The 15260-nt window shown below is 36.0% G+C and overlaps 1 protein-coding gene across 4 annotated transcripts in view; it reads right to left on the bottom strand.

Moving 5' to 3' along the window:
- The window catches only part of RIC1 (RIC1 homolog, RAB6A GEF complex partner 1), a 101581-nt gene that overhangs the window by 68709 nt on the left and 17612 nt on the right, over nt 1-15260 (bottom strand). For all 4 annotated transcript variants that reach the window (XM_055124072.1, XM_055124075.1, XM_004600140.2 and 1 more), the window contains exon 3: nt 8839-8918. In XM_055124072.1, the coding sequence (XP_054980047.1) occupies nt 8839-8918 (80 nt within the window). The remainder of the gene's footprint in view (nt 1-8838; nt 8919-15260) is intronic.

The following is a 15260-nucleotide window of genomic DNA, read 5'->3' on the forward strand; positions in this document are numbered from 1 at the left end:
TTCTTGATGTTAGCTCACTACATGCTTACATTTGCTTTTACCTGTCTACAACTAGCTATGTTTTTTCAGATTCCTCAATAGCCATGAGCTAAACAATCCTTAGTAAAATCTTTAATGTGACTAAACCTGTTTCATAATGTACTGTTTGATTTTTTTCCTGGAAATTTCCCTCCTGATACCCAGAATCCTATTTCCTGAGCCTGGTGCACCCCTTATCATCCAGACTTTCCTTTATGCTTATCCTGATGATCACTTCTTTCTCTTTTGGATTCTTTATTTTATAGATCTAACTTCTTCCTCTTAATACACAGGAGCCTGAGAGACAGTACAGGAGTAAGGAACTGGTCTTGCACACACCAAACCCTGATTCAATCCCTAGTATTACATAGATGGTCCCCCCAAGCACCACCAGAAGTGATCCTTGAGCATTGAGCCAGGTAAGCCCAAGCAAAAGAAACAACCACATAACCAAAAACGTGACCTTATGATTTTTTTTAAAAGACATCATTGTACATAATACATCTGCCTAAGGATTAATGTCCAAGATACAGAAAAAACTCACAACTCAGTAACCAAAAAAACCCCCCAAAAAACCAAAAACCCAACAACAACAACAAACCCATGTTATGGGGTTTCCTTGAAATAAATAGGTAAAATGGAAATGCCATATGATCCAACAATATCGGTCCTAGGTATGTAGCCAAGACAGGAAAACACTAAATTTGAGAGAATATTTATATATCTATTTTCACAACAGCCTTATTCAAAATAGCCTAAACAAGCAATCACCTTAAATGCTTATTGGATATAGTAGTAATGGTATGAGTACTGGTATATATACTCAGTGGCGTACTATTCTGCTATTAAGGTGAAATCATGCATTTTGGAAACAAAATGGATGGGTGTTGATTATGCCAAGTGGAAAAAGGAAGTGAAAGACAATTACTGGATATTTTCACTCATGTGAAGAATATGAATAAAATGACCTGAACTGGCAAAAAGCAAGGAAAATAACTCCTAGATTTGGTAAAAACTATGCTGACCAATGAGAGGAAGGGAGTTGTCAAGAGAGAGGGTCATTTGGGAGATAGGTGTCATATTACACACACACACACACACACACACACACACACACACACAGGTATCAAGCTAAACACCAGAAATTCCACAATATTGATAACAATTTCAATACTTAAGATTTATATAATAACATCACTATCAGTCTTAGTAGTACGTGCACATGCAACTATAAGTTAATGGATACATAAAATATATTAAGCTTAATATCTAAGTGTTATCCAATTTCATTATGGAATATATACATATTGAAACCAATCACACATGAGATTTTGAGAAGACTACACAAAAATTTGGGTAAACTATATAGAATCTTGAAAGAGCAATTAAAATATCCATCTCCAGAGGGTTTTTTTTTTTTTTTTGGCTTTTTGGGTCACACTTGGCGATGCTCAGGGGTTACTCCTGACTCTGCACTCAGGAATTACTCCTGGCATTGCTGGGGGGATCATACTGAATGCTGGGAATCGAACCCGGATCAGCCATGTGTAAGGTAAATGCCCTACCTGCTATGCTATTGCTCCAGCCCCTGCCGGAGGTTTTAATACCCAAAACTTAGTAGTAAAAGAACAATAAACAAATGGTGATGGAAACTTTCACATCTGTAACTATTTCAAACCACAATTAGTCTTAAAACTTGATATTATTTAGTAAATTATTTGTTTATTTGTTCAGTACATTTGTTTAGTAAATTATTTGATATTATTTCTTTCCTTATAGAATTTTTAAAAGGGCAAGTTATATCAAATTAAAAATAGATTCCCTCAATTTTTTTCCTTCCTTCCCACCTAGCATTAATTAACATTCAGCAGGTAAAACATCTGATAATAAAATATGGTGGATTTCATGGGAGGGAAGAAAAAAATGGAGACTTAGGATATGTTATTGCTGCTACTGTTGCAGGGGCAATCAGAACCACCCTTAATGATGCTGTCAGAGTGGGTAGTAGACAGAATCCAGGACATTACACAAACGAAGTGTCTGAAACACATCTCTGACCCAGAAGTTTGAGTTTCGGTCGTTGTTTTACAATGACTGTTTCTTTTTTTCCAGTGAGTAATACTTACATCTTCAATACTCAATATCTGATAACTCACAGTAATTTATTTCAGTACACGCCAGAAATTTCTTTTAGAAATTTGCCCTTATGTAAGGCGGTCTCTGACCAAAAACAAAATTAACTTCAAAAGGAGGTAGAAACCTAGCATAAGGGGAAAAATAACTCTTCATAAAGTATATGTTATGATGATGTCTGTTGAAATTATTTTGAAGTTAAATGTAATTTGCAATTTCAAAGATCACTAAATTCATACATAAATATTAACACCTCCTGAATCTAAACATAGTGTTTTTCTTCATTTCTTGCAAAATTTCATTCAATAATTGCACAAGTTTCAAGAATGGCAAGAAAAAAGGCAAGGTGACCTTCAGTAAACCAACTGTACACTTATCTGTGCAACTAGTATAAAGGAATATTTCATTTAATCAAACTATTATCATTGAAAGCTGACTCCTAACATCAACCTAAAGGATTCTGCCAACATCAGTATATAGAGACTACAAAAGGTAATGGGGGCATCTCAGATGGAACTATTTCCAGATGGAACATGATGGAAAATGATATGCACTCTGAGGCTAATATGCTGTCACACAATACAGGGAAGTTCAGACATTCTAGAAAACTCATGATGAACTCCTAAGATTTACAGAAGAGAAACAAGACACAACAGTGTTTTAACTGAGCAGAGTTATGTTGCTTCTATGATTCAGGACTATTATAAACCACTCCAGGTAATGTTCCTTTTTTATAATCCCTATACTTCAAATAAATAGCAAGTAGTTTGTCTAACAAAAGTTGAGAAAGTATAGTATGATAATTAACATCACAAACTCTGAAACTACAACATTTATGTTTGAACCCATGTTGTACCATTTATTAGTCTGCGCTTATACATGAGTAACTAGCCTCTCTGTGCTCTGGTTTGTATAATAACTGCAAGGATCTCAGAGGGCTACTACAGGATAAAAACCATTTTGGATAAGTGACTAGAAGTGTTCTGAATTGCATAACTGTTTACAATAACACAGCTGACCATGATTATATACTAAACATTGTTAAAACTACAAAAACCCTTCTATGAGCCACTATTTTCCAACTCTTAAAAATCTGGACTCATATAATTCTCCTCCTAATACCCATAGAAACTATTTAAATCTTATTTTTCAAATAGGGTTTGAAAAATAAGAAAAAAAATCACTAGACAAATTACGCCAATTAAAAAGTAGTGTGGTGCACAAAAATACAATAGGCTGTCTCAAGGCTGCTCTGTGAAACTTTCCATAAATTTTTTAATTTAATGTAGCAGTTACTAGAAATTAAACTCTAATGAAGAAATACACTGCCAAGTCAAATATTTAAAGATTTATAACATACAATATATGATTACATAAAATAAACTATATAGTATTTAAAGTAACTATATAACTATTAAAATGAATTAAAATTTAATAAAGAAAATAATATTAATGATACTATTAATGATAATCATTTGGTAATTTTACCAAAAGACATGCATTTAAACATTTAGTACGATCTCATTTAGTCCTATGACATAATTATTACTTTATAGGTGAGAAAATAGGCTTGGGGATATTAAATAAAGTTGAAGTCATGGTGGAAAAGCTGCAAAACATCCAATTTCAGGTGTAGCTTGATGTCAAAGCTTAAGCTTTTATCTCATGATGCCCTAAAACAAGACACATTCTATTGAGGCTACTTATTGAAACCCCAATTCACCAATATGGTGGAAAAATGCCTATATTTTAAAAATCAATAATATTCTTTTGCTTAGTTCTCTAGTCCAGGGCTTCTTAAATTTGTCTACTCATGACCCCTTTTTGCTCAAAAAAATGGTTATACAATTCTGTGTATATACAATAGGTATATAAATCAGACATTGAAATTAAACTTTTAGGAAATGCTGGGTACACAAATAAGTATAAAAACCCAAACACTCACAAGCTGTATTTTAAAACAACCACCCACAAACCACCTCTGGCTCAGCTATATAAGCTCATTTATTTGCCTTAATTCAGAGATATAGATCTCAAAAGAGATCAAAAGATGCAGTTAGGGCCTGTAGTACAGAGGTGGGCAGGAACCCGTGACTGAGAACTCCAGACCCACTTGGATCAGGACTGGGCCTCTTCCCCCCAGGTCCCCAGTTTTCCAGTAGCTTCGCAATCACACCCAAAAACTGCCCCCGGTGCCATGTAATCTTATCAACACTAAAACCCAGGGACTATATAAACTAAAACTGCCGAAAGAGCGCCACAGAATGTTCTGACCCTGCACCAGGCTGTCTACACGGGGCACCCCAGATGGGGTGAGTGAGAGCCCTCCCCACCCCAAGGGACCCAGCTCTGGCAGCCAAAAACCTCCACAACCCAACCTCCACCACACTTAAGGCCGCTGCCCACACTTTGGGCCAAGCCTCACGTATGAATGAAGTCCTACAGAACCCAGGTAGGTAATGCAGAACTTTGTGACCCTGGACTCTGAGCTCAATGGGACCAGGAGTGGAGATCCTCTGCCCGCTTTCTCCAGTCTCCAGAGATCCAGGGGTAACATCCATAAGCCACCTCCTGCCTGCGCCAGATAATCTTGCCATCGGCCACCGTCCAGATCACATTGCTGCTTCTCCCGAAAGGGAGCATAACATGAGGTCTCCATAAACGATGCCCCCAGACTCCACACCAGGCTGTTTCACATGATGCGCCCTAGAGGGGGGCGGGTGAGAGCCCTCCCCCCGCCCCTAGGGTCCCAGTTCCAGCAGCCAAAAACCTCCACAATCCAACTGCCACACGCTCAAGGCCGCTCCTCACATATGAGTAAACATACTCCTGGGCCTGGCTGTGCAACATATCATAAAACACTCCCTACCCATTCCCTATAATTACCACACCACATGTGATGGGGTTCAGATAGTAGGCAACAAGTCATAGAGGGAAATATGCATAGATACATATTTTCAGATATATATACCAAAGCTCACATCATCCAAACTTTAACATGTTAGTGATATCCTTTAGAATGTCTTAATGGCTCCTGCCAAAATAGAACAATCTTCACACTGTTTCCTATATGAACACATTTTTGTTCAGCAATTCTTACAATCACTTGATCACTTGACATCCCATTACTCATCAATTTGCTCAAGCAGGCTCCAGTAACATCTCCATTCGTCCCGTCGCGTGCTAGTGTAGCCCAATGGCGTCTTACAGACGATACGGAATATATTATTTCGGTTGTGTTTTGGGACAGGGATTCGGGTTTGGGATGGAAACATCCCGAATATAGTTGGTGGGACTGGTGTTTGAATATTAAATGTGATCAAACATTGTGAACTACTTATAAAATTTAAAAAATTTTTAAAAGTTTTCAAAAATCTATCAATTGAAATAAAAAGTAAATAAAAAGCTTTATATATGTTACCCACAAGATGGAATTTAAAATTTCTAAGTAAATAAACTTCCTATCACAAAGTCCACATCATTTGTAAATAGTACAATAAATCTAACTAAAGGGTATTTGCATCAATAATTTAATTAGAATATAACCAAATCAACCAAATATAACCAAATTAGTTCACAATCAAAGGAATCTGTACCTTGCAGATTTTCAAAATACAACTAATATACCAATTAAGTATATCACAAAAACAAATGGCTTCAGCATCCATAAAATTACTATTACCGCAATTTGTGGCAATTGTATTGGGGAAGGGGAGTGGGAGTAACCCAGGAAAATTACTGCTGTTAATAGTTGTTACTGTAGTACTAAACATAGACGTGATGAGTTATTGGGATTAGATGTCATCTGTGGTCAGAATCCAAGTTTACTCTAGGGCAAGCAGCAAGGTCAGCACTGCAAGGCCAGCTGTGCCTCAGCTATACCTAGCAAGTGTGAGAATTGTAGGCCCAAGCAGGGTTACTGAGCTGACCAAATAAAGACGGGGACGGGAGGTAGAGGAGGGGATGAAGATCTAGTTACTGAAAAATTTATGATAAAAAGAATATGATCTAGATTTTACATAGCTTAAAATATCCTTTCCCAAATTATGTACTCAAGAATATTAACACAATTTTAAATAACTTTCATATGCTATTTTTCAAAACCACGAGTTTCTTTTAATATTCTTCAAATGCATTTTAGCAATATTGAATATAACATGCACTCAAACAAATAAGAGAGCTAAAGAATATAGTAAGACGCAACACAAAATGAAGGAAGCCCCCCAAATCAAATTAATGACCCTGAATATAAGGCACGACATAAAATTACCAGAAAATTCAAGATTTGAAAAAAAGATGAAAAGTCACTACAATGCTATCATTCAGCGGAAATTAATATGAATTATATTTTATTAGTTTTTCTTTTCAGAAAATCAACATATACATAAACAATTGGGTGACTTGTTTCTTAACTTGGCTTTTAATATAATCAAGATCTCAAGTTTTACAAGAGATCTAATGATTAATTTTTTATAAAACTACATTCAATGGTTGCACATTATTTGAAGAATGTTTTAACCAGTTTATTGCAAACCAATGCTCTCATATCACTTTGTATTTATCTACTATCAGGTTGTCTACAAAACACATTTCAGTATTTTCTTCTAAGCACTGAAAATTTTAAGTCTTTATAAATTAAATTTGGAAGGTTTAAACTATTTTATGCTTTTTATTGTTTGTTTTGTTACTAGTTAGCATAAACTTTCCTTGTGTAAGTCAGCTATAGTGTTTCTTTGAAAAATAAATTACTTTTGTCTTTTGAAATCTTTGTGTTTCATGACAGCTTCATGCAAAAAGTATAATATTTATATAAAAATAAACCTTGATCTTATTTAGCACAAACATTTCCCCCCACTTTTTATTTACCCTTCTAAAGTTGGTCTTTTTTACCAATTTTTGAAATTTTAACATGTAACATGTTTGTTTCATGTAACAAAATTTAAATCTAAAATTCCGTATACAATGAATACTGTCTTCTACCATCGAGAAATGTGATAGAAATCATTTACATTCTCCTTTATTGAGGGGAAGAGTGGGTATGCCCAGCAGGGCTTAGAGGTGGTTATTCTTGGCTCTGTGCTCAGAGTCCACTCTTGGCAGTGATCAGGAAACCAAACATATGCAGTGTGGTGGACAGAACCAAAACACTGTTCACATACAAGGCAAGTGCCTTAACCCCTATACTATCTTTCTGCCTCTCTAATGTGTATTATTATCTAGCTTTAATCATTTTTCCCTCCTTCAGTGGCTTCAATCCAAAGTCTTAGGTTTCATTCCTGGCACTAAGGTTCTATCAACACGAGCCACAGCCCTGACCTAATAGATTGATGCATTTTTAAAAACAACTTCATATTTAAAAGTTAAATGCATTTTTTTGGTTTTGGTTTTGTTTTTGATCCACACCTGGCCCTGTGCTCAGGTGGTACTCAGGGGACCTATGACATGTTAAGGACTGAGCTAGAAACAGCAACATGCAAGACAAAAATGTCTTAATATCTAGACTATCTTTCTAATCATAAAAATTATATTTTTATTTCAAAAGTTCTTTCAATTATACAATTAATTTTTTAAAGTTTACTATAAGCAATGTGGTTTTTGGGGGAGGGCAATTTAAAGTTGCTTAATGCAGAAAAATCTACATAGTAAATTATATTTTAAAATATAAACAATAAGATGTGTGACATTATCTCCTATCCCTATACTTTTAATTTCATTATTGCTTTATCCCCCTGGGGAACAAAATCTTTAAGGAAAACATTAGTTTGATTCTGCTTGAATCTTCTTTTTATGATTTATTTTTAATTGAATCACAGTGAGATACACATGATGTTCATGATTGGGTTTCAGTAATATAATGTTCCCAAACCCATGCCTTCACCATTGTACATTTTCCCACCACCAATGTACCCAGTTTCCCCCTGCCCCCATGTCTTTGTGGCAGGCTCTCCCTCTCCCTCTCTCTCCTTTCTCCTCTCCCTCCTCTATCCCTCCATCTGTCTCTGTCTCTCTCTCCCTCTCCCTTCCTCCCTCTTGCCCCCCATCTTTTTCTGCATTATGGTTTGTAATACAGATACTGCAAGGTATCATGTATATCCTTTACCTATTTTTAACACTCAGTTCTTGTCCAGAGTGTAAACAATGTTGTTCACAAAACTGTTCCTGATATGGTTTCATACATAAAATCTCCAGCACCACACCCTCCACCATTAGTTCTTTCAATAAATATTCTTTTATTTAAGAAGGGTGAAAAAAAAACAAGAAAAAAAATAAAGCACACAAAATACACAAAACAACATCGTTTACAGATAAGAATTTTGTATTATCTCAAATTCTAAACTAGAGGTAACTACTACTCCAGGGTATATATATTTTCTGGGCATATTCAAAATACACAGAAAAAGTGACTATAGCTTACATGACATTTCACCTTATGATTTTACTCCTCCCCAGTAAGGAATAAAGAACAATAGATCTAGAACATATTAATAACAAACCTAAAGGTCCAAAACTTAATTACAGAATTCTTTAAGTAATCATAGTTCAAAAATCTGGTAATAGCAGAAAAGCAATTTAGAAAATGCTGGATTAAATTTATTATTAATCACTTCAACCAATTTAAAATTGTAATGCACTGTTATTATAAAATAGGCAAGCTAAATATTACACAATAAAAGACAACAAACTTACTTGGGATACACTGGTTCATAAAGATACTTGTCCCCTCTTGCAGATGTAATGTGAAAAAACAAGATGTAGCCATTTACTGTCTGGAAGATAAAAATTTTATTGACCATAGATTAATGGCTAAGGGTATGACTGCAATTCTGAATTTTAATTACATTATTACTTTGAAAACACTTATGAATTCTCTTCTGAAGAGCTATCGTTTAATTGTACACATAAAAATACTTTAATATAAACCATTCTGTTTAATATAATCCACAAGTGTTTCTAAATTTGAAAACATTTCAGATATGCAACTGAAATATGCATGTATAATACAGATATTAATATCTAAGTTAACTGCATTAATATATTAATTTGGAAAAATACAGAACTTTTTAAACTACAATAACATGGCAAAGAATTATCTGAGTTTTTAAAGCAAGACTGTAACCAAAAAGCAGTCATATGAAGAAATCCTTGACTCTTCAATAAAATTTATATGGTATAGCTTCAGACTAACATATACACATATCTTAAAAATCAAACGGGGCCAAGGATGAGGTTCTGTGATAAGATTACATGCACTGCATGTCTGAAACCCTGAGTCTGATCCCTGGTGGAGCCACACATAAGAAAACAATTTACTCAAACTGATTATAAGATCAATACCAAGATATGAAACATATCAATATACTAAGGAAAGGGTAAACTTATACTTCCAAAAATATGAACATCAGTTACTAATTTTTCTAACAAAATGGTTTAAATTATACATAGTATTAAAAAAAATTTTAAAGTGCCCTTATATGGCATGTATCTGGAATAAAACTCAAACAGTTATTCACATTTATGTGAAAATAATATATTTAGCTATACCTAACCAAACATTTTTAGACATAATGAAATGAGGGAGCAAATATTTACCCATATTACTTTATTCCAATACTACATTCTTACCATTTCTGAGGCAGGTGGGGTTTCACCCAAAGTAAAGTTAAAAAAAAAAAAAAAAGCAATTGGAAAAATTGTTCAAGGTTTCAAATACCTTTCCAGAACTGGCTTTCTCTCTAGCAAGGTCAGGTGGAAATAGAAACTCTAAACTCTACTATGAAGTATTTAAAATATCTAGTGCAATATATTATGATTTTAAAAACCCTAAGATTTTCTAGGTAAGACATCTATTCAAACTTCTCATGTGAATTTTAAGTCATTTAACATGGAGAATATTAAATCAAAAGAAAACTGGACTCAAATCAAATTATAATAAAAATTTCACAGACATTATGACCTCTATACAGATTACGAACTATTTAAAAGGTTCGATCCCCAGCAACCCATATGGTCCCCTGAGCCCTACCAGGAGTGATCCCTGAGTGCAGAGTCAAGAACAAGCTCTGTGAACCACTAACTGGCCCTCAAACAAAATACAGGATAATTTTTAACAATAATAAAAATAGAAATGTACGCTGGGTGTTCTATACCAGTGTTGACAGGGATGGGGTGTAAAAGATACTCTTCACTATCAGTGGGAATGTTGTCTGGTTCAACCTCTCTGGCAAACAGTGTAGAAACTTCTTAAAAAGTTAAGAATAGAGCTTCCAAATGACCCAGCCATCCCATTTCTTGGCTTCTATCCCAAGAGCAGAGAAATATTAAATTGAAAGGATATTTGTACTGATATTTATTGCAGTATTATTATTTTTTTAATTTTTTAAATTTTATTGAATCACCATGAGATAGTTACAAGCTTTCATGTTTGGGTTACAATCTCACAATGATCAAACACCCATCCCTCCACCAGTGCACATTCCCCACCACCAATATCCCGGGTATACCTCCTCTTTCCCACCCTCCCGCTGCCTCTAAGGCAGACAATATTCCCCATACTCTCTCTCTACTTTTGGGCATTATAGCTTGCAACCCAGACACTGAGAAGTCATCAGTATTTTTTTTTTTTAATAACAACCACGATCTGGAAACAAACCAGGCACCCAAGAACAGATGAATGGATAAAGAAGCGGTGGTACATGTGACAAAGAAGACAAAGAATACTTCTCAGCTTAAAATACGATGAAATCCTGCAGTTTACTACAACTTGGGTGGAACTGGAGGATATTCTGCTGAGCAAAGTGAATCAAAGGAAAACAAATACTAAACAATCTCATATGTGGAATATAAACATAGTAAGGGACTAAACAATAGTCAATGTTTAGTAGCCTGTAGACCTGAGTTTGCCAAGTAGGGAATAAGGGTCAGGGTCAGTGTGGTAAAACAACACTGCATTCCTAAAACATTAACAGTATTATAAATCACCATGCAAAAATAGTAATATAATAATGTTTTAAATGACGTCTATGTGTTATTTAATATGTAAATGCCTAACGTGCAAAAAATACTGTTGGCACTTGGAGCTTTACTCAACAGGATAAAAAGGCATGGAATTAATACTCTAGTTTTGGAAACTGGACAAAACACAGTAATCTGGATTTGAAAATCGTTATAAAACTTACTATAAATGACTGATGGACTGAAGCAATAGCACACAGTGGGTAGGGGGTTTGCCTTGCACGCGGCCTACCCGGGTTCGATTCCTCCATCCCTCTTGGAGAGCCCAGCAAGCTACCGAGAGTATCCTGCCCACACAGCAGAGCCTGGCAAGCTCCCCATGGCGTATTTGATATGCAAGAAACAGTAACAAGTCTCACAATGGTGAAGTTACTGGTGCCCGCTGGAGCAAATGGATGAACAACAGGAAGGACAGTGCTACAGTGCTATAAATGACTGATAAACATATGAAAAGATACTAAATGTCCTTAGCAATGCAAGAAAGTTAAAAGAGCAAGATCAGGCCACCAAAGTCAGGGCCACAGCTGGTTGTGCTTCAGGTGCAATGCAGCACATTCACACATGCAAAGCATATGCTCTACTAGTTTACCTAGCTCCCCAATTCTAAGTGTAATACTTACTTTTATTGCAAACAGTCACTGACAGGAAGCAAGCAATGTAAAAATCCTTGAAAATTTTGAAATTCCCCACTACTCTTCCACTGGGTCTACCTCTTTGGATTTTCAAGGGAGCTTTGCTTTTCCCCAGGTATAACTCCTGCTTTCAAATCAGGTAAAAGTAGTTCTTTTACTATGTTTAACTTCGCAAATAAAATACTTAAAAGTGGAATTAAGGGCTGGAACAACAGTAAAGCAGGTCGGGCATCTGCTTGCGATGCCCCAGTACCACATGTGGTCTTTCAGGAGTGATCCCTGAGCACAAAGCCAGGAGTAAGCCTTGAGCACTGGTGGATGTGCCCCTTCCCACTCCTCCAAAAAAAAAAAAAAAACCCAAAGTGAAATTTTTTAAAAAGAGTCAAGATCATGTTTCATTAATCCAATGCAGGAATAAATGTAGGATAGTGGGGGAATTTTAAGAATACATAGGGAACAGGGAGATGGCTCAAAGAACTATAACAAACACATTGCATGCAGAGAACCTGGCCTCAATCCCAGCACCACACTGTTCCCCAAATACGGGGCAGGGAGTAGCCCCAAAATACCTCTGAGTGTGGCTCAAATAAAAAAAAAATAAAAAAGAACGCATTAAATAAGTAGACAGATTATGAATATTACAAAGAACAGTAAATTTTTTACTACTTTGTTAGAATAAAGAAGGACATCATACTAAGGGAAATTGCTCAGATTAAAATACTAAATCAGGGGCTGGAGCGATAGCACAGCGGGTAGGGCGTTTGCCTTGCACGTGGCCGATCCGGGTTCGATTCCCATCATCCCATATGGTCCCCTGAGCACCGCCAGGAGTAATTCCTGAGTGCAGAGCCAGGAGTAACCTCTGTGCATCGCCAGGTGTGACCCAAAAATAAAAAAATAAATAAATAAAAATAAAATATTAAATCTGTGTGAAAACAATTAAAAACTCCTATATCTATTAATTTGAAAATCCATGCAAGTGTAAGTTAGAATCCCATACATATATTAAAAATCAAGTTACAGAACTCTTTCACTATTCATGATATCTCCCCCAAAACCTAGATTATAACACTGTATAGTAGCCTTCTATAAAGAAAAACATTGTTTTGGATCTTCTACTAATGAAATGCAGATTTGTCAAATGAGCTTCCATCATGGGGCCAGAGAGATAGTAGAGAGATGTAGCAGGATGCTTGCTTTATATGCACGTGACCTGGATACAATCCCCAGAACTACATATGATAATCTGAGCACCTCACCTCCAGGAGTGATCTCTAAGCACAGAGTCAGGATTAAGCCCTAAGCACAGGGAGGTGTGGCCCAAAATCTACTTCTACCCCCACCAAATCAAAGAGGTATCAGTAGTGACATTACAGTGCCATCACTTTAAAATTGAATAGATTCATTATTTAAAATCAGGATGTCCACAGCAGAAACACCATCTACACTTCTATGTTCATTGCAGCACTATACACAACAGCCAGATCCGGAAACAACCTCAGTGCCAATAGACGACTGGATAAAGAAACTACGGTACATTTACACAACAGAATACTACACAGCTGTTAGGAAAAATGAGGTCATGAAATTTGATGGATGAAATAGATGGACTTGGAGAATATCATGCTAAGCTAAACTGAGTCAGAAGGAGAGGGACAAATATAGAATGACTGCATTAATTTGTAGGTAAAAAAAGTGTAAGACTTAATATCCAAGACCAGGGGAAATGGACCAGGAGGACTGGTCAAGGCTGGAAATTACCACAAGGGTAAGGGGGGAGGGTAGTTAAGATAGAGGATAGTACATTATGACAACATTAATTGGAAATGCTCACACTGGACAAGAACTGAGTGTTGAAAGTAGGTAAAGGGATATACAAAATAACCTTTCAGCATCTATATTGCAAACCATAATACCTAAAATGAGAGAGAGAAAAAGAGAGAAGAGATGCTTGCCATAGAGGCAGGTGAGGGTGGGGGATGCGTGGGGGTGGGTGAGAGGGGAAAATGCTGGGAAATTACACTGGTGGTGGGAAAGGCTATTGGAACAATGTATGACTGAAACCAATTATGAACAGCTTTGTAATGCTCTATCTCACGGTGATTCAAAAAAGTAAAAAAAAAAAAATACAAAATAAAAATAAAAGCAGGGTGCCAAGTATGTTATTATTCCTTGAATAACTCGTGGAAAATTTTTTATTCTATTTTAATTTTAATTTAATTAATTTTTACAGAAGTGGACATTTTTTATTTTATTTTGTATTTGTATTCTTGTGGAGGCCACTGCCAGTAATGCTAGGGGTTGGCAGGTGTAGGATGACCACCAGGTGGTGCCGAGAGTAGAGGTCATGCAGTGCCCGGACAGAGCTCAGGGTTTCACCTAAGCCATATCCCTAGTCCTCCAAATTAAAATTTTTTAAGAATATACTTTTCAAAACTATAAAGATGATAAAGACAAAAAAATCTAAGATATCTTAGATTTCTGGTACAATGGCAAAGGGAAGCCCCCAAAAAGAAAGAATGGAAAATCTGGATTACTTTAAGATTATAGTCTGCTCTAAAAGGATCTGTCAAAATCATGGAAACAAGTCTTGCATGTCATGGATCATGGAAAAAAGGCTATTATCCAAGAAAGAGAGTGAGAGAAGACAGGTGCCCGCTGCAGAGGCAGGTTAGGGGAAGGGGTGGCTTAAAGGGGTGGGAGGACAACTAGGGATGCTGATGCTGGGAAATTACACTGGTGGAGAGATGGGTGTTGGAACACTGTATGACTGAAACGCAATCATGAACAATTTTGTAATGCTCTATCTCACGGTGATTCAATTAAAAACACAATAAATTAATTTAAAAAAGATTTATCCAAAATAATAATCTCTTAATTTTAAAAATAATCCTATTAAGAACTGGTCAAAAGGTCTTTCTATCTCATAAAAGAAATAGGGATGGCAGACAAGCACAGGAAAAACTGATCCACATCACATTTCAACAGGAAAATGCAGATTGAAAACAACGAAATACAACTATACACACGTCTAAGAATGACCAGAATCCAAAATTCTCAGAACACAGAATGCTGAGGAAGTTGTGAAGCAACAGGAACTCTCAATCCTATACTGGTGCAGTGCAAACTGGTAAAACTACTTTGGATGACAGTTTGGCCATTGCTTAATCAATGATAGTTAATAGATTTTCTGAAGGTTGACTCAATGGAATTAAACTTATGTCTATACAAAACCCCCCACAGGCTATTCATAGAAGCTTTATTCATAATTGCTAAAACTTAAAAGCAACAAAGATATCCTTCAGCAGGTGAATGGATAAGCAAACAGTGGTAAATCCAGACCATATGGTGTCAGGGATCAAATCCAGATTGGTTTTGTGTGAGTGCCCGATCTGCTGTACTGTCTCTCTAACCCAGCATTATCATTATCTTCTCTGATGTATACATTTTACTCCCCAACCTGAG

The sequence above is a fragment of the Sorex araneus genome, chromosome 1 (genome assembly GCF_027595985.1).
Source record: "Sorex araneus isolate mSorAra2 chromosome 1, mSorAra2.pri, whole genome shotgun sequence".
In the NCBI taxonomy this organism is placed as follows: Eukaryota; Metazoa; Chordata; class Mammalia; order Eulipotyphla; family Soricidae; genus Sorex; species Sorex araneus.